Here is a 26,401-nt window from a genome sequence, read left to right on the forward strand (position 1 = left end):
CGAAAATTTTACAAGAAGCAAAAAGTTTCCCTATAAAATCGGCTAATAGTCAAGAAACAATTAATGTCATTCGTACTTTCAATATGTCCACATATCAAAAAAAGGTCTCGCTTACGTCAAAAGACACTCATTTACGTAGTATCTTGTAGTTCCAAAATGAGTGAAAATCGACAAGCGCGTTTGGCAATTATTTCGAAAAAAACTATTATTAATTTGAGAATTTTAGCGCTCCGTAATGGTAAAACAAAGAAACATCGAAGGTAAGTTTGCCTAAAACGCCTCATTTTTGGTAAAGGAATTTTCGATCATGCGTTTTACAGTCTTTTCGGGGATACCCCGTATTTCATCGCCTTTGAAACATTACACAACTTATTTCCTTCATTTTGTCATTTTAATATTCGCATCCATTTTATTTGAGTGCTGATGGTTTAATGACTGATGCAAACATAAAGGGTGGGCATTAAAAAGACGGACAAATTCATTTCAAGAATTGTTCCTCACATGCTTGTTGGTAAATATCAAATGGCTTAATCAACGCCATACGTTTACAGTCACCGCCTACCGCGAAGTTTTTCTTTAATGTTCGCCCTTTATTTGCACTTTGACCTTAAGTCGAGGTTAATCGCTGAAATTCCAAAGCACGAACTCAATAGCACAAAGATATTCACATTTATCCAACTTGACATATATATTATCATACACACCGAATCATCTGAACAAATTGATCCAGAGTCCTCTTCAGCAAATTCGTATCCAGTTAGTTTTTTGGAAAATTTGATTGGATCTGATGCCCTCCGAATCCAAGACATCTCTAACGTTGGATATCATCGACTATTACTCCCAGATAAACAAAATAACTCAAATAACCACTCACGAACGATGATATGTAATCCGTGAAACTTTCAAAACTTTATCGAACTCACGAAAAACTGAAATAAGATCGTAGCATCCCGTGGACCGACTGGCACATGTTTTATCGTCATTTGTTTGCGCTGCACAGCCAACTAGAGGCAACTAAAATTCAAAGTCTGAGGCTGCATAAGAACAGTAAGGCACACTACACATATACAGAACAGTTGATTGTCGAACCAGTGGCGGAGGTTAAATTATTATCTGCTGTTGGATTTTCTTTCTGTGATTAATCCGAATGCAAGTTGGATTTATAATAGTGCATATTTGTGAGATGCGCATTGTTATGGATCTGTTCGTTTGGAATGTCATTGTTGCTGGTATCACTTAAACTATGAGTGATTGATGATGAAATATGTAAATACATTGTTGGATAAATAATATAACCCTCGTTATAAATGCTCATCTAAAGCCTCAACTACATTTTGCAAATTATACTTATTATAGTATAGTAGTGCCGAATGCGCAAGTTTTGGTAACTCCCCTATCCCTTCCGCAGATTCTTTTGGATCGGCAAGATATGTGACTCAAGAAAGCGGCTATAAAGGCAAAATACTCAAGGGACAAAGTCCATATAGTCTACTTCCTACCAGAGAGGGATGGAGGTTACGAAATACAGAAATGCAATGAGCAAACTACACTTGGTGGCAAACTAGAATGATTCACCCAGTTTGCCAAGTAGAGATACACGTAATAGAAATGCGATATGTCTCCAAAATGGTTTGGAACTCTCAGAGTACTCTAAATGCTTTCTTGATATGGCCACCAGGTCATAGGGACTCAAGAATAATAAAGTTGTCGACACCCTTCCCAGGGGAGTTGTAGATTCACCATTCGTGGGACTTGAGTTTCTTGATGAAAGCGAAGCTCCAAAGATGTATAGCATATTCCAAGGAATACCTGACGGGGCACCATCGTATGAGAGATCCTAATACCTTATAAGTTAAGGTTAAGCAAGCAACAAATAAAAACTGCCATGGCGGTGTACACAAGGAGAGGTCAGCTGTGAGGACAATTGTCGGTCCTGAAGACCTAAACAGAACCTCGTTTAGAAAAGTAGCAAACCTACACCTACTAGAAGACAACCATTAAGGCGCAATAGGCGCTTTATATTAAGTGAACGCTAAAAAAAACTTTAAAGAAATACTCTTCGCTTGTAAGAAGCAAAGTGGGGGAAGGCGTATACATTTAAACAATCGGTAAAAAAGGAGCTCACTCCATCCGACTACTTCTGGGTTTCCCAAAACAGGCAAACGCACAAACACTCCTGAATTTTCCTGTAGTGCTGTCCAGGTTAGTTGAGGTTAGTCATTATTGGTTTCAACAAGGTCTTTTCATCCCCAAGCTGTTGCCAGCGGAACAAATGTAGAAAGACCCCCACATGCAGTGGAAGCTATCAGAAAACCGGGACGTTCAGCATCTCTATTTTTTGCATTCCGTAAGGTAGGTATACACGCAAACGAAAATGAATCGTATTATTACTAATGAGTTTAGCAAGATCAACAAAATCACGAAAATAATTTGCTAAATCCATATCATAAACGCTCTCTTGTTAAAAATCTTTGTCAATACTGTCTATAATTTCGATTTCGAGGAACCATCAAGGCACTTTTCATCCTAACTCAAAATTTTTGCTTCAATAACGAACCCTTAAGGGCGACGAAGTGTCTATGAAACGGAATTAACTCCCTAGGGCGGCCTTGAGGGCTGAAGGAGCTTCACGGCACAACTATGAATACGGGGGACATCTACAAAGTTTCACTTACGGATAATCGATTTCCTTACGAACCTGAATCTGTTAGGTTAAGAGTAATAGACAGTGAGACACAATCAATATGTTAGGTCATGGTGCAACTGCAGTTTCACGCCCATTCATGATAAGTCTAATCAGATAATAAGTAAGATAATCTATCGAATATGGGGATTACTGACGAGTTTAAAGGTACGCCTAGGACGAAACATCAAGTAACTAAGCTTCTCTCTCCCATCATACATTTCTCGTTGTTCTTGAGAGGGGCGAACCGACGAACTTCCTTCAAGATCTTGAAACCAATAGTATCAGTTTTCTGGGACTTCAATTTTTGAAAGTAGACACTTGGTCCGGTGACTTGATTATGATTGTCCTGATCTGTGAGCGTCACTCGCTTAGAGATGGCACCTGCCTGCCCAGCCACAGGGACGATTCAACCATTGCCCAACGTCTTAATGAATAATCCAAAGGTAGGTCCGGAATGGAACACGAAAAAACTTTTGACGACATTTTCCATAAATTGATGTTCGGTTCATTAAGAATGTTTCATTTCCCATTATTAATTAATGAGATATCGCATTGGCCTAAGTTTGCGTTAATTATTGCGCAAGGACACTTTTAATTAGTCTAAATGACGTTTGCCTTATTAGAAGACCGCATTAAAATACAGAGCGATTACGTTACAAGTAATTATGTTGAGACATGCGGAAGATGGAAGGTAACTACTCTGTTATAAGTCTTCTTGTCTTTGTAGATTTTATACCTCACGGAAGACTGTTTTTGATACATTTAAACTAACAACTTAATGTGAAACGTAGTGTAGAGTCATGAATAGATCCACCACTTCAATGTATAGACAAAAAAGTACTTCGTAAAAAATATTTATATTTTTATTAAGTGTTTCTTTTATCGGACAGATATCTTTCCAGTATACATTCACCACAAAAAGAAATGTGATACTTTAATCTATTAACGCTAAAAAATAAATCTTGTTCCAATATGTGGTTCTTTGACATTACCAGTATAATTATTAGATTACAAGCACTAGCGCCATCATGTACGACATTTTAATTCCTGACAAAAGACCTTCACGCTACAGTGAATCAAATTTATTTGTCTACGAACAGATTTCAAGGATTTATGTAACTTGGCTATTAAATTATTGACAATATTCTTTTGCGTCCTTGCAGTGTACCATGTAATTGTATTTTCGTGCTATTGGTGCATGGTAATCCCGAGAGATGATGAAATCCTGGAACATGACCCTCATGCATATAGAAAGTATGTTTATATCAAGCTACTACTTAATGTGAGGTCGCAAAAATTTGAACAAATTCAATAAAACCTGTATAGAGTGAAGCAAAGAAATGTTTGGGCATATCAAAGTTAACGCTGATCAAACGAATAACGTGACCTCCTCTTTTTTTAATGAAGGCGCAACTTTTAAAGGTGACATTTGAAATTACACGTTACCCTGTGTACAAAATAGTCACTTCTCAGCTAAGTTACATAAAAAATTTTTACAGAAAAATATGCATATTTTTTGTACTACATCATTAACTGAATACGGTCCTGTCGAATGCTTGGGGAGGGCGCGGGTGGACTACTGAAATTTTAAGGGGAACTCGCGCTCATTCTTCGGTATACGTTTTAAAGTTCAATGTACATAGAGGGAAGTGGGTGTAAGAAGTATCTTAAGCCTGTGCGAGACGGGCTGTCAATAGGCTCTTAAAACTCTATATCAGAACCCCAAAAATTCCTTTGTGTTGTCCTTCACTAAACCTCCGCTTAATGATTGCCTTCAACGTGTTTATTTATTAATCTTCTCAAAAATATTGCGTATTTGGAGAAATTTAACTCTGTCAGGCTTTAAAAGTATTTGCACAATGTGAGGCGAAATCTAGAGAATGATAGCAAGTTCATGGGAATGCCCAATTAAATAAAATATCAAATTTACTCGTGTCGTATACCTCTGCAAACAACCCTATATTATCGACATCCGCCTATTAGAAAACAATAAAGTCCAACAACTTCCTTTCAACGACCGACCAAAGTTCATCAGTATGAGTGTGAGGCACCCACAGCCCACGAATGTGATGGCTTGAACTAAACACGGTCCTGTGTTACTAATAATTTAACTTTACATTGAGAGTGCCAAGGGATCTTACCTATAAAAGCAGTGCTGTGCAGAAAGAAGTCGCCATTTTTTTCGATTCTTTATTGCATCCTGCTGTTGCTGCTCATTCTAAGCTCTGCTCTGAACGTAATCCGGAACATGTTTCATGAATGCACAAGATTGTGGCGTATGACTGTCTCAAAACTTACTGTAGGTACATCACATTGATATGCGTGGAAATTCGATCAAATCAGATAATATTTACTTAAACTTACGGAAAACCATAAAAACCTAACACGTGCCAAAATGTCTTTACCGCATTGCTCACCGTACCCCGTTTCTCGACGCCTGTAACCAGCATGCGGTAAAGTATCACTTTTCGCACTTGTTAGGTAAATAACTATGACGATTAGTAGAAGATGAATGCCAACTATGGATTTTCGTTGCCAAGAGAGGCAGCTCTGAATTCTTTAACGTGTGCATTAATCGGTCTGTAAGTTCTTAAAACAACATAAACTGAATCGCTCGTTTCTCATTCACACATAAATTAAATCAGTAATTTGCTTAATTGATTATTTGGAACTATATATTTACGTTGACAGCTAACATGTTTTTCATAGATTTTCCGATTGATAGTCTTAAACTCCATCCAGCTCAAATCGTTATAAAATAGAGAACAATAGAGTTTCAAGAGAACCCTCCAGGGAGTAGCCTTCAAAGAACGCATTATAAAAACCACCACAGACCATTCAATTGTCGAATAGGGCTCATATAGAAAGGACATTCAAAGCCGATAATGACTCTCCTGAAATACCTAACAGTAAGGTTAGTTTAAATACATAGCTAATAGAACATATGACTTTTTTTATTCTTAGAAAAAAAGTCACTTGGTTAACCCATTAGTTTCAAACCCAAAATAAAAATGATGTAACTGGAAGAGTTTCATTTGGTTAGAAGATCTTAGTTTCTGAATATCAAATTGTAAAGATGAATTGGGTAGTTCCTCAGAGCGATCGTTACGTATCTATTAGAATTCTTAATATAAAGTTAAGACATAAAGTAAAAAGTGAGGAGATGTTCATTCCGAATGTTCAAGTTTGTATTCAGGAATTAAGTCAGGTAAAACTATTAAGTACTTGTTCATGTAGATTTCAGTATTACTAGAACTTGGCAGCCATTTAAATGAATTCCTTAACTCAAATTCCATGAAATAAATTCTCTAGGTGATTAAAACTAAAGTTATATAGCCAAACTCTCTAGAAGCAGAAATTAATACTTCATCGTCAACTGCACCAAAATTTCCTTTGTTATGGAAAACATCTTCGACTATCTTGTTAAATTGACGAACTTCATTTTCTACTATGAAATCACCTTCATCAGTATCTTCTTTGAGTTGTTCGACACAGATGTTTGTGAAATTTTTTGTGCCACCTTTATGCATTTTAAGTCTTGTTTATCGATTACCTCCTAGCGTCTCGTTCAGCAGAATCTCTCGATAACACGTTTGCATCATCATCCTCTGGCACATTTCCAACATTTTACATCTCCAGGCCTTATTTTACATTTTCATCTTCAACTTCTTTACTTCTTCCCTCTTCATTGACACTTTCTTCGGGAGATTTATTATTATATTTAAGGTTATAAGAACCACCACATATTTTACGTTTCACTTTTTTCCGTCCATATTTCGAAATCAAAACCTATAGGGTACAGATACCTATATCTTTTTTACGAACATGTCAAGCATTATTTACAAGGCGTTAAATAAACTCCAGGCGGTTTCTTTTATCATTCAAATGACTATCCGGCCATAACTTGTTTAATTTTGATGTCTTCGGCTTTCTGAGTTTACTGTTAATGCACTGCACTTCTTGGAAGTAGATATTTATCTGTTTCAAGGATTTAAAGGATTCGTGTAATTTTTCCTATTTAAAAGGTGTAGGTAGCAAAGCTTTTAAATACATGAAGTTTCCTTATATTCAAAATTGAAGTTGGAAGATGTAACATTATTCGTTTAATATCAAATTGTAGCTCAAAAATACCACTTTCCTCATAATGACCTATTAGAAAGTCATCTGTTTCCACTAGGGTTAATTTATGAAGGGTCAATAGCTAAGCAACACTATCGAAAGACTCAAAAAAGAATGTAAATGAGAAAATTGACGTTCTTTGGGTGGGCCACTTGGTACCTACTCCAACCTTTTTTTCAGGGTTGTTAAAAGGGATTTTATGGCTAGATATAAAGGATTCCTTGTTAAGTGTAAAACATTTTATGATTATTTTTATGGTAACACGTGTTAGACCTGAAAACGTACTGTGTTGATAAATGGTCGTGAATCTCAAAGCAAATATAATTTCCGTTTACTATTTACTCGCAAGAAGTATTTACAAAACATAAAAATCATAGATAAGTATTGAATCATGAATTTAAACTTATCTGCAACAATCACTTTTTGCACGAGTATCATGGGACGATTTGATTACATGAGTGGTAGACGAATGATAATTTACCATTTTGTAATCAGAGAGTTTTCAAGTAAAGCTAGTTTCGGTGAATTAAGTCTCGCAAACTCGCAATCACAGTTTATGACAGTCGCGACTGCAACTACATAATCACTGTGACTGAATCACAGTTCTCAATTACCCGCTCATTTCTAGTAGAGGTAGCATTATCAGCGCATAGTGATATACTAAAGTCGCAATTTCCTCAATGTCGTGAAAACATTACTGAATGACTCCAATAAATCCTATTCCTTTAAATAATTTTTTAGTGCATTTTTGGAAGTATTCAAAAATCAGCCTTGGGGAATCACCATAACACTTAAATGGTGAAGGCAATTCTTAGATAAAGCCTTATGAAATAACGTTTACCTTTTATGTTCAACCGAATATAGAACGAATTAGGATTAATATGCACATTTTACTGCGACATGCTAACTAATACATTCTATCCATCAGTTAAAGCTGTTACGAAATAAATTACCACAATTTTATATTATCTCTTATGTCATTGGCCCGAGAAAAATTTCGCTCATGAGTCACATCAGGAATTTGCATAATGACGCTATTGAGGCCAAAACTGTGTTGTCTTTTCGTCTGCTCTCATGCATCATGTCGAGCTAATGAAATGTTCATTGACATAAGGTGTCCAGGCGGATCAATAGATCAAACGTGGGTAAGGTCCAACATTGAAGAATATGTTTAACGCATCTCTCAATAAGTCTCCGGTCTGACATATATATGGCAACACTGTTGACAGACCTATATGATTTTCTTAGTTAGACCGGAGACTTATTGAGTGATGTGTTATATTAATTAAGTACACAGAGTTTCGAGGATAATATTAAGCTGTATGTGGATACCGAATTTCAACCATATTTTTTCTTCGAATAATGTAAAAGATAGAAGAAAACCAGAATCCCTTTTCCTCGCAGTTGTCAACAAATTTAAACGTTTGAGTGCTTAATTGCGAATTCAGTGATATGTTCGGTGATATGTCATATTTTGACCTCAATTTTATCCTTGCTTTTTGCCGATGTAGAATGCTGGTTAAAATGCCATTAATAGCCATAATTTATTTAACGTGAATTTCTGCAGAACGAGCAAAGCGAACTCTCACAAAAAGGACTCGAGTTAAATAAGATCGTTCTTCTTATGACGCATTAAAACAGGAAATCGGGAAAATGCAAAAAAGCTGCTAGTTTTGAAGACTTTTATATAATACGTTATTACGATGTTGCCGAATTTTTGGTTCCCGAGATTTTTTGAAAAATGTAAAATTGGTCACAACTTTCAACCGAAAATATTTGCAAAATATCAGTCTGATGAAAAAACATTGAATACATTGTTTGTTTTTTCCTCTCTACGGTATAAACGTATATATTGCAAGATAACTCGTGATGTTCACAACAAACACCATAACTGAAAAACACATATTCTCCATAAATGGAATTAAATTACGCCTGTCATCTTTACCCGTATAAAGATTCTTTGTCATTCTATTTCACGGAGTCAGTAAAATGTCTCTGTGAGTGAAATGAGAAAAATGAAATATCCCTTAGACTGTAAATGGGATCGAAGATTTTGTAACGACTTGGAGCGGTTTCACTCAGGTCGATTCTAAATTATCTTGGATTTGACTTGACATTGTCAATCAGTTTGGACTGTAAATTATAAACATTTATGAATTTTCCGTACATTTTTTCAATCGCCTTGAACTCAATCGGGAGAGAAACTATCGACATTGAACGTACTGATTTTGTGCATTGAAACAGAAAGTCCTGTACTAGAACTTACTTATAGGGGCTATGTTACCTGGAAAGAACAATTTGTATAAAACCAGGGGTACTTATAGCTGTTAAGAATACGCATTATTCCTATGGATAGGGCCGGCCTTAGCAAGTCTGGCGGAATTTTTACTCACCGCTTACCCTCAAGATAACCATCGCTCAGAAAAATCCTCCGCCCTGCTGCCCAACCTGACGCCCTCCCCACACTGGTGCTGTTTATGAGATATGTCGTAACATCTTACATAATATCACGTAATCAAACTAATGTGAAATACAATTATGAATTACCATCATAATAAAAGTATTATATGCATTGTTACCCAGCTATAAATAAGTGTTTTTGTACCTCATTTGCGGATTCCAGTGATATCCTCCGGGACACAGTAGCGTCCGGCAATTTGGACACAAATATCTTTCTAAAACTAGACCTTTCGGTTTTGGTGAAACTGGAAGATCTAACAAGTTGAATTTCGGGAGCATCACTCAATTTCACCACTTTATTATCTTCGTTTTTATCAACGACTTTACTCGATCTAAAACTTCCCCGGCATATGAACCTTTTCATTTTCGAGCGAGAATTGATATTATTAATGAATTTAGAAAAATGTGGAAAGAGCGGCCATTACACCACACGCACTAGAATCCCTTTGCTATGTCGATCACTGCGCATAAATCATCACTACTTTGTCATCGTTGATTGTCCTCAACGTATTTGTCAACAGGGCAACGTTCACGATAATAACAGGGTCGAACGAAAACTGTGCACCAGAAAATTATAGTTGTCTGGCCAATGATAAAACGTCAATCAAAACTAATATCTCGATCTTCAATGGCGAAGATAAACGCGGAAGGTAACAACAGCGGCAGCTGCTCCACGAAGAACCAGCGTTGGTAAACTAAAATACTGAAATCTCTTGACCATTTTGTAAGCCGCTGAGGTATAGCGTTACCTTCGGGTTTGTCAGGAGTTGCACACCTTACCTGTAGACAGTGGCGTAACGATATATTTAATAAGTAAATAAGTTTTTAGAAAGGATTTTTTTATTCTTGGAAAAAAAGATTGTAAAGTTGTTCTTTTGCTTAGTACAGGGTGTGCCAAATTTATCAATAAGGAATCGTTAAAAAACGCGTTTTAAAATCGACTTAAATTATCTATCTTAAGTTCAGCAGTGGAAAAAAGTATGGAATATATAAATAAATAATAATACTTATTTTCTGCTTCATAGAATATTGTAAAAATAATGAAATTTATTCTATAATGTTTATTTGCTGAACGTACAAGTAGCAGTAACTCAATCTCTCTATTAATTAATTTTTTTTAGTATAAAAATACAAATACCTAGTAAAAAAAAAGTGTGGAATATTTTTATTGTTGTTGTAATAAAAATAAATGTCTTTGTATTTTGTCACATAACCATTAACATCTAGTACCATTTGGAACCTTCTTCTAGGCATAGAAGCGACTAATGACTGCAGTGTTTCAGGTGGAATTTGAATCCATTCCTCTTGTATTGTTTTCCACAATTCTTCTTTGTTTTCAATGCGCTGTTTCCTAGTTCTACTATCTAATATTTCCCAGGAATGCTCTATAGGGTTAAGATCGAGAGATGGTGAAGGCCACTGGATTAAGTTCATATGATTTTTTGAAAACTACTCTTCACCTATCTTTGAGATGTAATTGGGATCGTTATCTTGTTGGTGTTTCGAAATTAATAGCATAGATTCTTCAGCAAATAGCAACATTTTATTCTGTAAAACTTCTAGATATTGGAAACGATTAATTTCCATTTTTCTTTTAATTCTGTGGATTGATCCAACGCCAAACCGAAAAAAACATTGTCAAAACATTATATTGCCACTTCCGTATTTTACAGTGCGAACGTGATATTTTAAATTGTATTTTTTGCCTACTGGTCTACGAACATACTGTCTACCATCTGACCCAAATAATATAAATTTACTTTCATCGCTCCAGAGAATGGTGTTCTATTTTTCAATAATCCATGTTAAATGGTTTCGAGCAAAGTCCAAGCGATTCTTCCTGTTCTTTTTGGAGAGCAAAGATTTTTTCACAGCAATACGTCCAATTAAACCTTCATTAATTATACTATTTCTCATTACTCGGCTTGTAATCTGGATGTCAAATTGTTCAATAATTTCTTCTACAATTTATCGTCACGTCTTACGTGAATCATGCAAAAAGATTGTTTTTATGGATTTATCAAAGTTTGGCGTGGCTTTAAGAAGACATCCTGTCTTACGACGAGTTCCCACACCTTTATTAGTGCGAAATTTATTAATAATTTTTGATATGTCATTTTGAGATATCTCTAAACTTTGAAACTCTCACGCTATGTCTTTCTACTCTGCACCATATCCACAATCTTTTTTGTTAAATCCGAAGAAAAATATTTCGATTTAGACATTTTGATTTTTAAACTGTATCAATCAGTTGAACTATAAACTCAAACTAAGTTCACCCTACGCTTATCAAAAAATTTAAAAAAGAATGTTCCATATTTTTTCCACGTCAATATTAATGAAAATATATAAATATATTATAAATATATAATATATTAATCAATAGAAAGGTAAATATTAATATCAATATTATCAATACATTGGAAGGAAACAGAATTTATGTTATTCGGTTAAAATATATAAGTCAAAAAGAAATGATCAGAAATTAGAAAAATATTCCATACTTTTTTTCACTACTGTATATCCCATGATAACATCATATACCGCGAATACTGTGATCCATTAGAAAGCAGTCATCAGATACATTAAAATCATTTTTTTCGAATATCGTGTCGTTAAAAAATGAATTCATGAGACAGAAGTGTAATAGTTCTACCTAGTAACCATTTTTAAAATCAAGATAGTTGAAGTAATCAGTTGCATATTTCGAGACCTCGTATAGCAATTCCCATCCAACTAGCTTACCCTCATATTCTCAGTAGATCGACAAAAGTGTAAGTCTAGCCGTAGTTTAAATTGCCACGTAGAGATTGTTGGACCAATGATACCGGGCTCGAGTTAATTTTATTATCCAAAAACCCATGACAAATTTGATAAGTAAACTGAGCTCAAAGCTAAACTTTTGTAAAATTCGTTGGTGCGAGAGTAAATTATACATACAAAGTTTCAATTTTAGAGTCGCTTTAGACTTAAACCAGCACGTGAACTTGTGGTGAATATGCGGGTTTTTCATTTATCTTTTATTGCTAAACTTTTTGTGCTATTTTGCATTTTCTGTACAGGAGTGTTTTTTCTCACAAATTCGACAGAACTGAATGTGTTCTGTTTACCTATTCACGTTTTTTGGAGGTATCAATGAAATAAAAATATTGATACTTTTAATTAAATATTTTTAGTGTATAAATATAGCATTTCTAAAACGAACGGATAAATAGAACAATGCGGATACCTTAAGATTAATCGCATAACTGTCACTTGCCACTCACTCTGTCATTCATCTAGAACGTTTTATTTGGCCATGAGTTTCGTCAAGATAATTTTAATAGGATGCTCTTTTGATAAAATAAAATTGAGATTTTTGTTTTAATATCTTCATTTTTTTATTTGTTAATTGACTCAAATTTTAGTTTATTTAGGTATGATTTAATACTCTTAATTTAACAGTAAAAATTGTTTAATTATGGCCAGAAACGTCAACTGTTCGTTCACAGGGCAGTTAATCTAAGTTTTGACAAACTTAAAATTACTAGAATGAAAGGAAATGAACCCACTCATCTCGTATTTTAATATACTATTTCAATCTAATACTTAATGGCCATATTATTATATCTATAGTTGTGGACACAACGTGAAAATCAATCATGTTACGCCAATGATTCTGGTAAGCTTGCATGCAGAAAAATGATAGGAGCAACCCACCGCACGTCGATTCGTGACGAAGAGAATAAATAGATATTATGAAGCGTGATAGAAAAGGACGCCGAATTAATAATGGTAATGGTATATTTTATAGTTTGCACTCTTTGCGAAGACTTGAGTTTGGGTGAGACAATTTATATTGACTAATAAGTAGTTTCAATAGAAAATGTATTACTTGCTCTTGTGTTGATGAACATATTTTTAAAATGCGGGCATCTCTACTCCTAAAAGGTATTCTAGAAAATTCTAATTTATTAAATGCTACATACATTTCAATAGGTCACTTTTATTAAATATTTAACTTGGATTATAGTTGCAACGTGTAAATTTAACCAATTCGATTTAGAATATTGTACTTGTCATTTCTACTCGTTTACTGAAACCCAATTTGTAAGCTTTCGTAAAACTTATGGTGTACGTTAAGGTGACAAATGTTTTATTAGATAGGGTCAAAAACATAAACACCATACGGTGAATAGGTATATTGTAGCAAATATACTACGTAGACAAACTAGTAAACTAAATGAAACCGTTTTTTTTTTTTTTGGAAGTAGGTAAGGAACTGATGTGAAATTGATAAACCAAAGTCAGGAACAAGGCCGGCCTTAGTAAGTCTGGTGCCCTAGGCGAAATTTTTAATCACCGCCCCCCTAACCCCAAAAAAAAAACCACTGACCAGGAAAGTCCGCCGCCTAACCTCAGAACCCCCCTCCGCCCCATAAAGCTGGTACTGGTTAGACCTATCGCCCAGAAACGCCCGAGTGTCAGCGGCGTCGAGTAAATAAATTGATTTAATATTTGACCCACGGTGTCACGTGGTCATTGTACTAAAAATTTTGTGTGTAATTCGAATGCAATGTATTGTCACTCCCGAAAAACTTCATCTACTATTATTTAACGACAATAATGTGAATACTAAAATAACGATTTTTGCAATGGTTTATTTTTTCTGTAAGGACTGAATGCTCAAATCTTGCTTTGGAATTTTAAACTTATCTTGTAAAAAATACCCTTAAGCCATCCACAGCCACGATAAAAATCCGTAGGCTCAGTTCCGGCAATACCTCACATTCGGATCGAATTTTTTATCTTCTTGACCAATTGATACATTGCTGTCCCATCTAATTTTCTTTTAACAGACGAAAAGAAAATTTATATTTCATTGAAGTATAGTTAAAAGTACATTGGATGATTTACTCTACGCATGGAAAAAGAAGAGGGTAAAGCATAGAAAAACCATATAAATAAATTTATTAGAACAAACTATTTACTGAGTTTAGGTGGGAACTTGCAAGGTACCGACAATCAAATAGCCAATACCCCTTGCAATCTTTTGTTTCTGAGGGTGAAACTGAATGTTGCTGAATAATGGCTACTTAATCAAAACTGAAGCATTCGGCACAATATCGCCCACACTTCTACGGTTTTAGAACGAAAAGGCCCACACATTGACAGTTATTGCCATGTCTCTTTCTTTCTCGATAGGCCTGGCGAAATGAGCTGCAATCGAGCGGACCTGATTCTTTTGGCCCTGCGTCTGTGGGCCCCTTTAGACCCAAAAGTAATGTAAGAACACCCTATGTGGAGCACGAGCCACACCCAACGTGAGCCACCTGCCCTTAGCTACCCTGATAACTCCGTTGTGCGATTACTAAGCCGAAGTTTCGACATGCCCTAACTTCGATTTCTTGATGATGCACGTGTGGCAGCTGGAGGCCTACGCCATATGGACACCGCCATCAGGGCTGAGACAAGAAGACGACCCCAAGATTCGATATATATTTTTAGAGCATATGGCGTTCAAGAGAGAAAGCAAAAAAGCCATCGTTTAGGGCTAAATTTGGGTTTTCATTTCACTAGTAGAAATGCAATTTGATGGCGATATGTGAAAGAATTTCTGTAAACTGTTACAACAAATGTGTGTAAATATACTCATGCAAATGGATCACATATTTACATAAAATACGTGGGGTTTGTTAAATGTATCAATTAGCGGAGACCTCATAAATATGTCTCATTACTGTAAATTGTCAAATCTTACTCACGACATGGTAAAATAATATTTGCCCAGACTTGTTCCACCCATGACGACCTATGCATTTCAAGTGCACGTAACAATTTACTCTGGCATTAAATCTTCACAATAGGCAGTACTGTCCTAATATGTCTATGTAATCATATAGCTTTATTTAACTTGACTATATGCACTCTATAGGTGGGTTTTCGTTCCCATCGATAGAAATCGAAATGAAATAGGCCGATGAATTGAGGCCAGATGTTGTGCATACATGAGGGCTTTAAAGTATAACGAATAAACTCTTCAGATTAAAACGGTAAATTTAATGAAATTGTATGAAACAACAATAACTTCTCATCGAAATTTTGAATGGATAAAATCAATATGAGATCCTAAAATTTTTCAGTATTGTCGACATCATTAAATCTTCGCCAGTAACTTTACTTATGTACTAATAATAAACGATAAAAAGCAGATTCGAGCACCTGTATTTAAAGAGCCAATTCAGCACATGCAGCAATCAGAATGTCCCCTTTGGAAAAAATTAATTATGAATAATAATTAGGTCTGCCATCGAATTCAAAATCTCGCCATCTGCCTGCTGACTTGCATTAGCACGAAAAACAGGACTGATGGGCGAAGTTTTAAGAAATCACCACCTGCTTTGTATCGGATCGCCTCGTCCTCGATGAATTTTATTGGAATTTTTTGACAATAACACCTTGAGGCAAGGAAAAACTATACGGAGTGTCACCGAGAATCCTAATTGTATTTAGACGTTAAATACCATCGTCCCTGTATTTCTAAATAAAAAATTGATGGTTAAGAAAGCTACGTTCAATAGGCATTTTAATATGTACAGAGTTATTCAAAAATTATTTCGTTTTTTGGTACACCGCTGGTTTTCTTCTGGACATTTTTTTTCAAATTACTCTTCGATTCTAAAAATGATTAAAAAGTAATCAAAACTGGAGTTAGGAAAATGAAATTGATGATGGTAACTCGAAGACGAAACCTGAGATAACAAAATTTAAACGGCCATCTTATAAGCGACTGAAAGTTCCCACATCATAAATGTTTATCATATTTTTTCTATCTGGAATATTAACGTCAGAGACAAAAAATAAGTTATTTTGTTAGTCCTTTAATTGTAACTTATCTGCATTTAAAGAAATCTGCATCTCCTACTGTTTCCGTTGACCCCTTTTGATCTTGATCAGAGTATACATTAATTCTCAAAAGAAATAAAAACGGTACACCAATGTTCCATCTGTCCAAGAACTTCATGTAAAGGAATTGAGGGTTAAAGGTCTTGATAACGTTTCCCATAAATTCGCCGCGAAACAAAAATATTGGATACGCGATTTATGACCCTTATAAATCAATAGTTTACGGAGATACTTTACTGGCGTTAAATATGGAATAGGGAAAGTTGAATAAAAAGGGTACTATATTGAAATACACATTCCTCACAACAGAAATTTTGCTAAAAGTAAGTCGTTTAAATTAAAATAGCAATAAGAAGCTTTTAAACGAAAACCATTTATAGTTTTGTCGTCAAAGAGGGAATTATATAGGATACCTTCAATTCTTTGTATTATATACAGTGCAGCTCTAAATTCTACACCACTCCGTTAACTATTTAACAAATTATTATTTTCTTAAGATTGAAAAATGGCATTAAATAGGACAAACATTTTTAACGTTTGTTTATTTCTCTGAATGTTGTTAACGTTACCGGTAGGACCAGAGACGATTTTTTTTAAAATTGAAACATGGGTCAAGTGACACCTCAAATTAAAGATATTTCAAAACTACATTCAATGGTGTAATGCGATTTACAATAGATCAATTCGTTGTTGATAAAAAGGGCTATAATTAATTTATAAGAATTTTGTTTCAATTTAAAAGTCAAATTAATTACACATGGCCTAGATACATACCTGAAAAAAATACTATAATAAACAACTTTATATCCAAATCCAGGTGCTTAAACCCCACATTCTCATTTAACACATGGGGGTAGAACATAAAAAATTATGCAAAAAGAGGTTACACCAAAAAGGTTGGGCATGTCCTGACTCTTTACAATTAGGAAATAAAAAAAGCTGGGAACATGTTCTAATCAACTATAAAATGCTAATTTATTGTTTTTTCCATCTATAACTTGTGCATAATTACGTAAGTACATATCAAAGAAAAACTACGAAGAAATATCAATTTTTATCAATACTGATGGAAGCTAAATTAGTCGATCGAGGAATATTTTGAAGTTCTTCGTGAAAAAACAAACGGAGAATTAGTGTAGGTACATATTGTAGATGTCAGTAATCTGAAGATCTCTAAAATGTTATTCGTAAGTGCTTTTATCTAGAAATAAACGCCGACATATAGAACAAATTCGATCTGTGTCATCCCCATTCGTTTAATTCATATTACCAGCAGACTTACTCAACCATTGATGAACTTAGATGCTATCTGCTGCTTTCAATTAATATCGCTTCGAGCAAATCGTAATATAAACAACAATTCCACGTCAACGATAATAATGCAAAGCTCCAGGAGTCCCAGCTTTCACTTGCATCTAGCACTAATTGCAAAGAAACTTCAGCGTTTCAGTAATTGTAATTATTTTAGTTAAAATAGGCGATTGGATCGAAAATACTACAATATCACGTTTCTGCCATTTTTCATAGAAATTACAAACAAATAAGAAAAACGTCATGCTACCGGACCGGATATAAAGTTCTTTTCGCGAATATATTCCGCTAGTGGTTCGTTATAAGCTCTCTATGCTTCGAATTAGCTGATCAACAGAAAGGATAATTACAACATACACTGAAATGCGGTATACGGTATCTGGCGCCAGCCTTTGATTACCATTGCGACCATATGGCATTTTTAAAATAATACAACATAAATAAATTACGCTCTATGCTTTGTTCGGTGCATTTTATCTTACATTTTCTAGTTACATCGACATTGTGGCATCAGGAAGAGAGATTTGACTTTGGAGATTAAATAGAGTTGGCTTTGTCGGGCAAATGATTATTGTTGAAACGAAAAATTACTTTCCTTTTTCCGTCTCTAGTGGGTGCAAATGCGGCTAAAGTTTGAACGAATATATGAGCTTTGAATGCGCATCGTAATGTATCTACAATTTCGTTGATGTGTTGGTTGGTATTATACGTCCAAGGGTGTACCATTGAAAACTGTGTAAATTAAAAATTAATGCATGCTGATAATCAGAATTAAAAGCCCTTTTTCTTTGAAATGGGGTGTCACTCGACCTTTAGCGCCACTTGAGATTTTAAAGTTGAATGCACATAACACTAAAATGTGTCCTCCTTTAAAAAAAAATGGACTCGTCGCAGTAATTTCTCAGATTTTGACATTAGTTCAAAATAAGCCGGATGCTTTTTAATGGTACATCCTGTATTAACTACAAAAATTGAAAATTTTTATCATAACTCTTTCGTGTTGCGTCCAAATATCATTTTAACAGTATTTTTAAAATCTACAAGTATTTAAAAATTGAAAATATATTCAAACATTGACGAAATAAAAATAGTTTTCAATTTAATTATTGTACATAAATACGAGCTGAGTGAAAAGAAAATTTATTATTTACTATCGCAGTGATATTTGTGTAGGAAGCTCGGGTGCACAAAAGTGCTTTTACACCGTGTAAAACATATAATTTTTTTATTCGGTCGATACCGATTAATAATGTTTATCATTTGATTTTTATACATTTAGTACATCTATTGAAAAATTTTATTTTTACTCCTTAGGCGACAAAAAACTTTACTGCAGCTGGTCCATCAAGTTTGCAATAATTGAAAAAGTTGGTAATGCGTAGGTAATAAAAGGGTTATGGGTCAGAGTAAAAATAACACTTTACAACCTGTTTTATATGGTTAACATGTCACGTTTGCTATCATCTCGGAGATATCAGAGAAAAATGTTATTTAATCAGATCCAACAATAAGGAATGCATATTTATAATTCATCTTAAATTATAGCGCAATAACACATACATATATCTACACCAATGTCTGATGCTTGGGAAACGTTCAAATTATGTAAATAACAGTGTAGTAAGGTGTTTTGAAAATCAGATCCTGTTTCCCTCAGTTTTTGCCATTTTAGTTTTGTTCAAGATCACCTGCCGCAGGTGTGCGTTTTTGCTTCAGGCCCTACCCTATACCTGCACTGGTTTCACGGCTTTTTCTTATACAAATCTTCCATTATTTTGGTTACCTTCTAAATGGACATCAGTGGGCGTTGAAATGGCCCCTTTAAATAATATAGATATAACAAGAAAATCGAATTATCGACACGCATTGTGTGTTTTTATGTTGTTTTGTCTCAATTTATAGTGTGATCACCTACTTCCGTTGAGTGGGAGTACTAACTGTCGAACCACAGGAATATTACCGTTTTACGAGAAAGGAAAATAATAATCCATTTAATTATTTGCTTATAAACTCTTCAGCTCTATTTTTAACTTTTCAAACAACATTTCATCTTCACCTCCGAACGATTTCTGCTGTCCCTCAATTTATCCTATAAATAGCTCACAACCGACAGTTCTTTTTGATTTATCACACACAATAAAATGTTTGAGGGATTTAACGTTAACCCTTTTAAGCGAGCGATGCATCACGTGATAATAATCTCTTTTAACCCTATTTGACATGTGACGGCGCTTAAGCTAGGGGCACTGCGGCCAAAACTAAGATTTTTGAAGGCTCTTTATATCATATTATTTATATGCTTTATCTAGTGATAATGTTTTCATTTGGGGCGACACAGAAGAGCTTATAAGCGTTAGGTTTAGGGGTTCACACAGGATATACTGTTACAGTGTAGAGTTTAATCGAAGGCTGCTGGAAATTTACACCATCTATTTGATTAATACTTGATATTAGAAGTTACTTTAACCTCTAGGGCTGAATTCGATTAATTTAGCCTACAATTCAACGTTCTTTTATTTAGGTTTCCCAATCAGAAGCGGGAAAAATTATTCGACATGACGCACTTTCGGAGGAAATTATAAATTGCAAATCGCTCTGTATTTCCAACGGGATAATAAACTTTTTGACCTACCGATGTTTATGTGGTAACTCCCACTGCAATTTTCGCAAGCATGAGGAAAAAATGACAATATTACTGCCAGAAAGCTACCGAAGGGTTATGGTCACGAGTGTGATATAAAATGTCTCCTTGAGGGCATAAGGGGAAAAATTCATTAAACTACCCATTTTGAGTATTATGGAAGGATGAACACGATTTCCCGCTAACAAGTAAATTAGCTAGCTATTACTAAGATTTTTCACACCTGAAAAAGCAGGGTTCGATTATTACTAAATAAATTTGAAGATTATGTAGTGTGTTCTAAATGAATCACATTTAAGCCCTACTGAGGATGTTTTGAATGATATCCAAACACTAATTGAACTGAAATTTCCACTTTAAAGAAACCAATTTTTTACCAACCCTTCCGATCCCATAAAACCCCTTATAATAAGCAATAATTAAAGCACAACCTCATGTATAATGAAATTTTAATTTTAATCACCCTATTTATCTATAGGTTTTTGAAGTATGCTTTAAGCGAACAGAGTCTTCATTAAAACGTCCAAAATAGACTCTGTGCCGAATTACGGTCTGCGGAAACCGTATTAAAATATTTTAATATGTATGACGTGACTGCTCAACATGTATCGCATTTTCCATCTACTTCGATGTGTTATTAAATAAGCCGGCACGTAGGTAATACGTACATGTGAGATGCACTTAATTGGGGGGATGGAGCATGCGGCACTGGGGCACATTTGAAAGTCCAGGTTAGCTTGTATGTCGATTCAAGTTGAAATCGTGGGAAATTTTTTTATTATTAATTTTTCGAAGAAAAGTTATTTTTCATAAAAAGTTCTGCAAGGTCTGAAACCTAAAATGAAATAATCAGACATCAGATTTTTGGAGCCGCATACCAGCTTTCTTAAAAATAAGAATTTCGTTTAAAAAAAATTATTATTGTTAACTTCAATAATGCACATTTATGTCTCGTTTGGTGAAAACATTATAACTTTTCCTCTGTTAATGTATTTTTATAATAATTGCGCAATTTAAATACGTAATTAATGCATAATAATCATTTATTTTACTAATAGAAGACAAAGAGTTAATAATTTGTGCTAGTTAGTTAGTTAAATATTAGTTTAACAAATTTATGAGTTTTACAACAATATTTTAATCTACGTATTTTTTATGGATGTGTTCAAAATAATGAACAACCGTTTTATTACCCCGTCGAGTAATTTATTCAGGACAAATAGATTTCTATTCCTCCTGTGTCCCATTATATTTAAATTTATATTTTTATTCACTGAAAAGGCACACCTGAGGCAGAGATACGGAAGTTCGTATATGGAAGTGACTCGTATGCATACAAAGTACCTCGTAAGTCCGGATATTTTGAAGAGAATGACTTGAGAGGACAGGGAACTCTATAGCTGCAAAACGAGTAGATGGGTTATTTCATTACTATGTAGTTACGAATAGGAGAATTGAAGTTAAAAGCCATTCATATCGCACTTGCCGTACTTGTAAAATATAGTATTGCCATTGGGTATTAGGGTTTTCTCCCTGGAAGCCTTCAGAAATAGTGCTAATTTTCGACATAAATATAGGTGCTAGTATGCAAAAACGATTTTAATAACTATTGATATCTGTAGGCAAGTCTGAGCATTTTATTTATTTTGAGTTTCTATCAGAGCTGGCCTTAACAAGTCTGGCACCCTGGGAGAAACTTTTAATCATCGTTACCCAACCTACCCCCCATCCCTTAAGGGCCGGTGCTAGTTCGTAGATTGTTGCAGTTAATTTTTATGCTGGACTATCTAACAAATATTCAGGGATAGCTTAGTCAAAAAACTGTCGAGAAATTTTATTCGATACAATGATTTCAAACAAGAGCAATAAATGATCTTACTTAATGACGTTGCAAGAAAAACTATTTTGTTTTGTAAATATCTCTTTAAGACTACTCAAAACATATGCATTGATGCTTTTTGGAAGTGGGAGAAATGAACATTTATTTCAATGGATATTTATTTAATAACTCCATTACACTGGCCATAAAATTCAAATTTATTAAATACTGACTCTAAATGATTCTGCACGAGTAACGTATTTACGCAATCCCCAATAACTATTAATCTCTTCTGTATAGCTCATTAACTCCGACATTAATACGAAATTCAGACACAAAAAAGACTAATATTGGAATCCCGATTCAACTTTCATCGCTATCACTATGAAGTAGATCTGTAGTCAGGTTTTGATTTTAAAAATGTATATAAAAATCATAGTTCTCTGAGAGACCTGAACGAATATGTATGTGTTCATTAATAAATATCATTCATGGTTATGAATTAATCATATTTCCCATAATTTTAAAAACCATCAATAGCCATTTAAGTAAAACTGTCACAAGTAATCCTATTGCTTACGATTTGTTACTTTGTAAAACTTCACATTCGGCCTTTTCAACCCGACATTTCCTTCTAATGAAGGGTGACCGCAATGGCGAATTCAGGTTATAGGTGTTTTGGTCAGGCTATCATAATGTGATGGGTCCGATCCGGAAACCTTTTTAATTTGGGTTAACAGACAGAAGATGCTTTGTAAACATTGATTTACCAGGTTTCGCAAAAAGTTCTCTTTTGCTTTACGAGCATAAACTAGGTTTAAAAGCCACAGAGGAAGTACGTAAAATGCGCCAGATGTTTGGGGAGGATATCCTCTTAGATCGAAAAGCACAATTGCGGTTTTCAAAATTTCGTAACCGGGATGAATCCCTCTTGGATGAACTTCGAAATAGAAGACCGGAAGTAGTCCTGATCCACATCATTAAGGCTGAAATGGGTTCCTCACAAACTGACTCATCACAAGTGGTTGAATCGCTCGTCTATCGCGTCTTTTATCTAGACTAAAAAATAAACCATTTCTTATTGGATTATCACGTATAATGAAAATGAGTTTTGTATGATAACATAAGACAGTCTTCCTGATGATTCTCTGAAGATCCAAAAATATTTGCTAAGAAAGGTTTACGCTCGTGGCACACACACGTTACACTTTACATACACAGGTCACAAAGAACGCTTTGTTAACGCTTTTTTGGACTTTGGTACCGTTGGAGATAACTTTCATTTTGTGTTTCTTAATCAAGGAGAATCAATTACAGAAGAAATACTTGACAATATATATGCAACTATACTTGACAGAACCCACAAAAAATTACGTGAATTTTAACGTTCTCTTGTCGGTGAAAAATGCCCGTTACTCATTCAAGATAACGCCCGTCCTTATACTGTAGAGATCACATGGGAAAAATTGTTAGTTATTGGCTGAGATATTATCTTTCATCCGCCATTTTCTCCCGATTTGCCCCCTTCTGACTATCATTTGTTAGGACGCTGAACAACAGAAAGAGGGGAACAGTTTTCTAAAACAACGCCTTGTAAATAGCCTTGAAACATTTTTTCCATTCCAACCGCTGATTCTTATTTAAAAAAAAAAGGAATTTGATACCTTCTATCACGTTAGGAAAAGATTTTGAAGAGTCAAGATAATTATTTTGATGAATAAATAACATTTAAAATATTCGTTTGCTTTATTCTTGCTTATGCTTTCTTCATAATAAAAAAAAAAAACAAGACTTTGGAATCCCTGATATATTGTGATAGTTTGTTTTCCTGCCTCTGAATACTAACAATTATTTACTTCAAAAGAAACAAAATAATTTTGTTAACAAGCTAATGGTAAAAATTATTATTACATTTTCATATCAAAAATTGACCTTCGACCGGGGCAACGATGTTTCGATTTATGGTTTCATTTAGAATTTAACGGTGACACATTTTTAAGCGTTTTTTCAATATAAAATGTATTTATACAATAATATCTTCCTGCTGTTTTAATCTCGTCACTAACGGTTCCACTAACTACAAAATAGAAATTAATTCATAAAAACAAGTTCTCCAAGGAATCGAAATTAATATCAGAGTTGCTTAATCGTGCCACTGTTAATTTACAAACAACCATAAATTCTGGGAATGTCGGTATCATATTTATTTTTTAAGTAGTGCAAATATTCATTGTTTGTTTTACTACGTGCATAGCTAAGAGGCCTTTAACAATACAAATATTTAGGTCACTTTACATACGGACGATTGAGTGCACGCAGAACGGACATAATTAATAATTCGAACAATAAATATTGCCGTTCTCCACGAAGTAAAATAACAAATGTTTCATTCATTGTAGTTATTCAAATGCGAGTGCTACTATTCGTAAAGAAGTGAAAAATAATCTCATCCTAGAATGTTTTTTCAGGTTGAAATACAACTAAAGCTTCACATAACGTCTTATGTGAGATATGGTTTCGCATTTGATTTTCAAAATTCGCAAATATTTCACACTATATAATATGTACCGGGTGACCATTAAGAAAACTAATTATGTAGGATTAAATAAAATTATCATCCAATTCCAAAATGAGCATTAGAGGAGTTAACTAAATTGAAAATACAAAAAATTAAATTTTTATTGCCCAATCCATCCACTATTAATGTCAACGGGATTTTTTCATTTTATTTTTGAAGATTAAGTAATAAAAAGAGACTATTCTTATAACATCTTCACTTTCTACCGAAATTGTAATAAAACCTCCTTCATAGTTTGACTTCATATAGAAGTATACTGATTTTACGTGTAGTCACAAAGGGCGCATCTTTTTTGAATCGCCGTGTAGATTAATATTTTGGTTAACTTGCACAGATGCATTTTCATTAGTTGAGACTACTCAAGCAAACAGAATTGAACTAGGTAACTTATGCAAATTAATGTGTGTGTATCTACTAGTCAGATTGGTCAACATGGTGCGCAATATTTAGAAAATATCACAATCAAATTAATATTTAGCATTATCTATAATTTTATGTTGAATGAACCTTGATCGGTATACTTTTATTGCATGCAGTACCGGTGTTGGGGGGGGGGGGGGGGGGGGGGGGGTTGAGCAAACGCCCCGGGCAACGCACTTTCTTAACCGGCGGTTTTTCTTAAGGGTAGGGGAGTGGTGATTAAAAATTACAACCAGGGCGTCAGAATTCCTAAGGCCTGCCCTGATTGCATGCAAATCGACCAATGTGCAAAATTATCACTGACTAAATTTCGCATACTTGAAAACTATCAAACTGTATAGTGCAACAAATATACAAAGTAAAATACTGTAGCAAGACGTAAAAAAGAAAACCGATCACCTGAACGTACAGGCATAACCGTACGAATATTCTAATAAAAATATGGACAATGGTGGCGCCCTCTCCTAACCGGTAGTAACATTAAAGGCAACATACTAACACAGCAGATATTGTTAAGGAAGGCAGTATCGGCTCACTCCTCTTCCTTTACCTTATTCGACCGTGCAGATACAGATATCTAGACGGGGCTTGGATTGCAGGAATCTGTAATTTATACTTACGAGGGGTAAATCATTATTTCCGGCTAAAGATGAAAATGTTAAAATTCCTATCAGAAAAGTGTGATGTAGTAATAGTACTTTACTGCACTATTTTCACTCCAAAAGTACTTTTTCTATTCGCCTGCCGAAAAGATTTTGCTGGAAATAGTGTATTCCCCGTACTACTGTCAAATTTTTACAAAAAAGAGTACTTTTCATATTTTTCTCACACTAAACGATATCTAGGAAATAACACCTATTCTCTTTGCAACGAATTTAATTCTGATAATTTGGCATCCAACGAAGCTCATAACTATCAAGGGATAAGGGATATTTGATTTTTCCTTCGCTATTTAAAAAAGGTATGATAGAATTTAGTGAGTTCTATTTAATTTTCTTTAGTTTTCTTGAGTTAGTGTAGTTTTTAGTTTGTTTTGGTATTATTTCTTATAAAAAAATAAGTTATTATAAATCCGTTTGATTTAAAATTACATATTTTTTACTTTTTCCCGTATGAGAGTTAAACTTAAAAATAAATAAATGTACTTGGTGGAGTATTTGCGTTGTATGTTTAACAAAGGTGTTTTGTTTTTTTCTAGATAATGTTGAAACGCGAAACGCATGAAAAATATTTTTGCTCTTGACAGTTCAGATTATTCAATCTCTCTAAGTTTACCCATAATTTATCTTGTATGCATGTCTTCCACTCCTTTTATCTCCACACTTCACTGCGAGTGCTTCATCCAGAGTTTTTTACACCTCCTCAAGCACTCGAATTGCTGTAAGCACTAAAGCACTTCCTCTGTTTCACCGAGATTTCAACCCACCCCGGCTCAATCAGTTAAAAGTGTCGGAGATATTTTGTTCATTTCGTTTAGCTGGG

The 26,401-nt window shown here is 34.5% G+C and overlaps 1 protein-coding gene across 4 annotated transcripts in view; it reads right to left on the reverse strand.

Moving 5' to 3' along the window:
* Positions 1 to 26,401, reverse strand: part of pico — a 112,830-nt gene that overhangs the window by 52,481 nt on the left and 33,948 nt on the right. For 2 of the 4 annotated variants that reach the window (XM_066395259.1, XM_066395257.1), the window contains exon 1: positions 705 to 1,020. The exons of 1 other annotated variant lie outside the window; for it this stretch is intronic. In XM_066395259.1, coding sequence (XP_066251356.1) covers positions 705 to 809 — 105 coding nt within the window. In that variant the 5' untranslated portion in view covers positions 810 to 1,020. Of the gene's footprint in view, positions 1 to 704; positions 1,021 to 9,410; positions 9,955 to 26,401 lie in introns of those variants that run through there. One more of the 4 variants, XM_066395256.1, reaches the window with a different exon arrangement.

This window comes from Euwallacea similis, chromosome 11, assembly GCF_039881205.1.
Source record: "Euwallacea similis isolate ESF13 chromosome 11, ESF131.1, whole genome shotgun sequence".
In the NCBI taxonomy this organism is placed as follows: Eukaryota; Metazoa; Arthropoda; class Insecta; order Coleoptera; family Curculionidae; genus Euwallacea; species Euwallacea similis.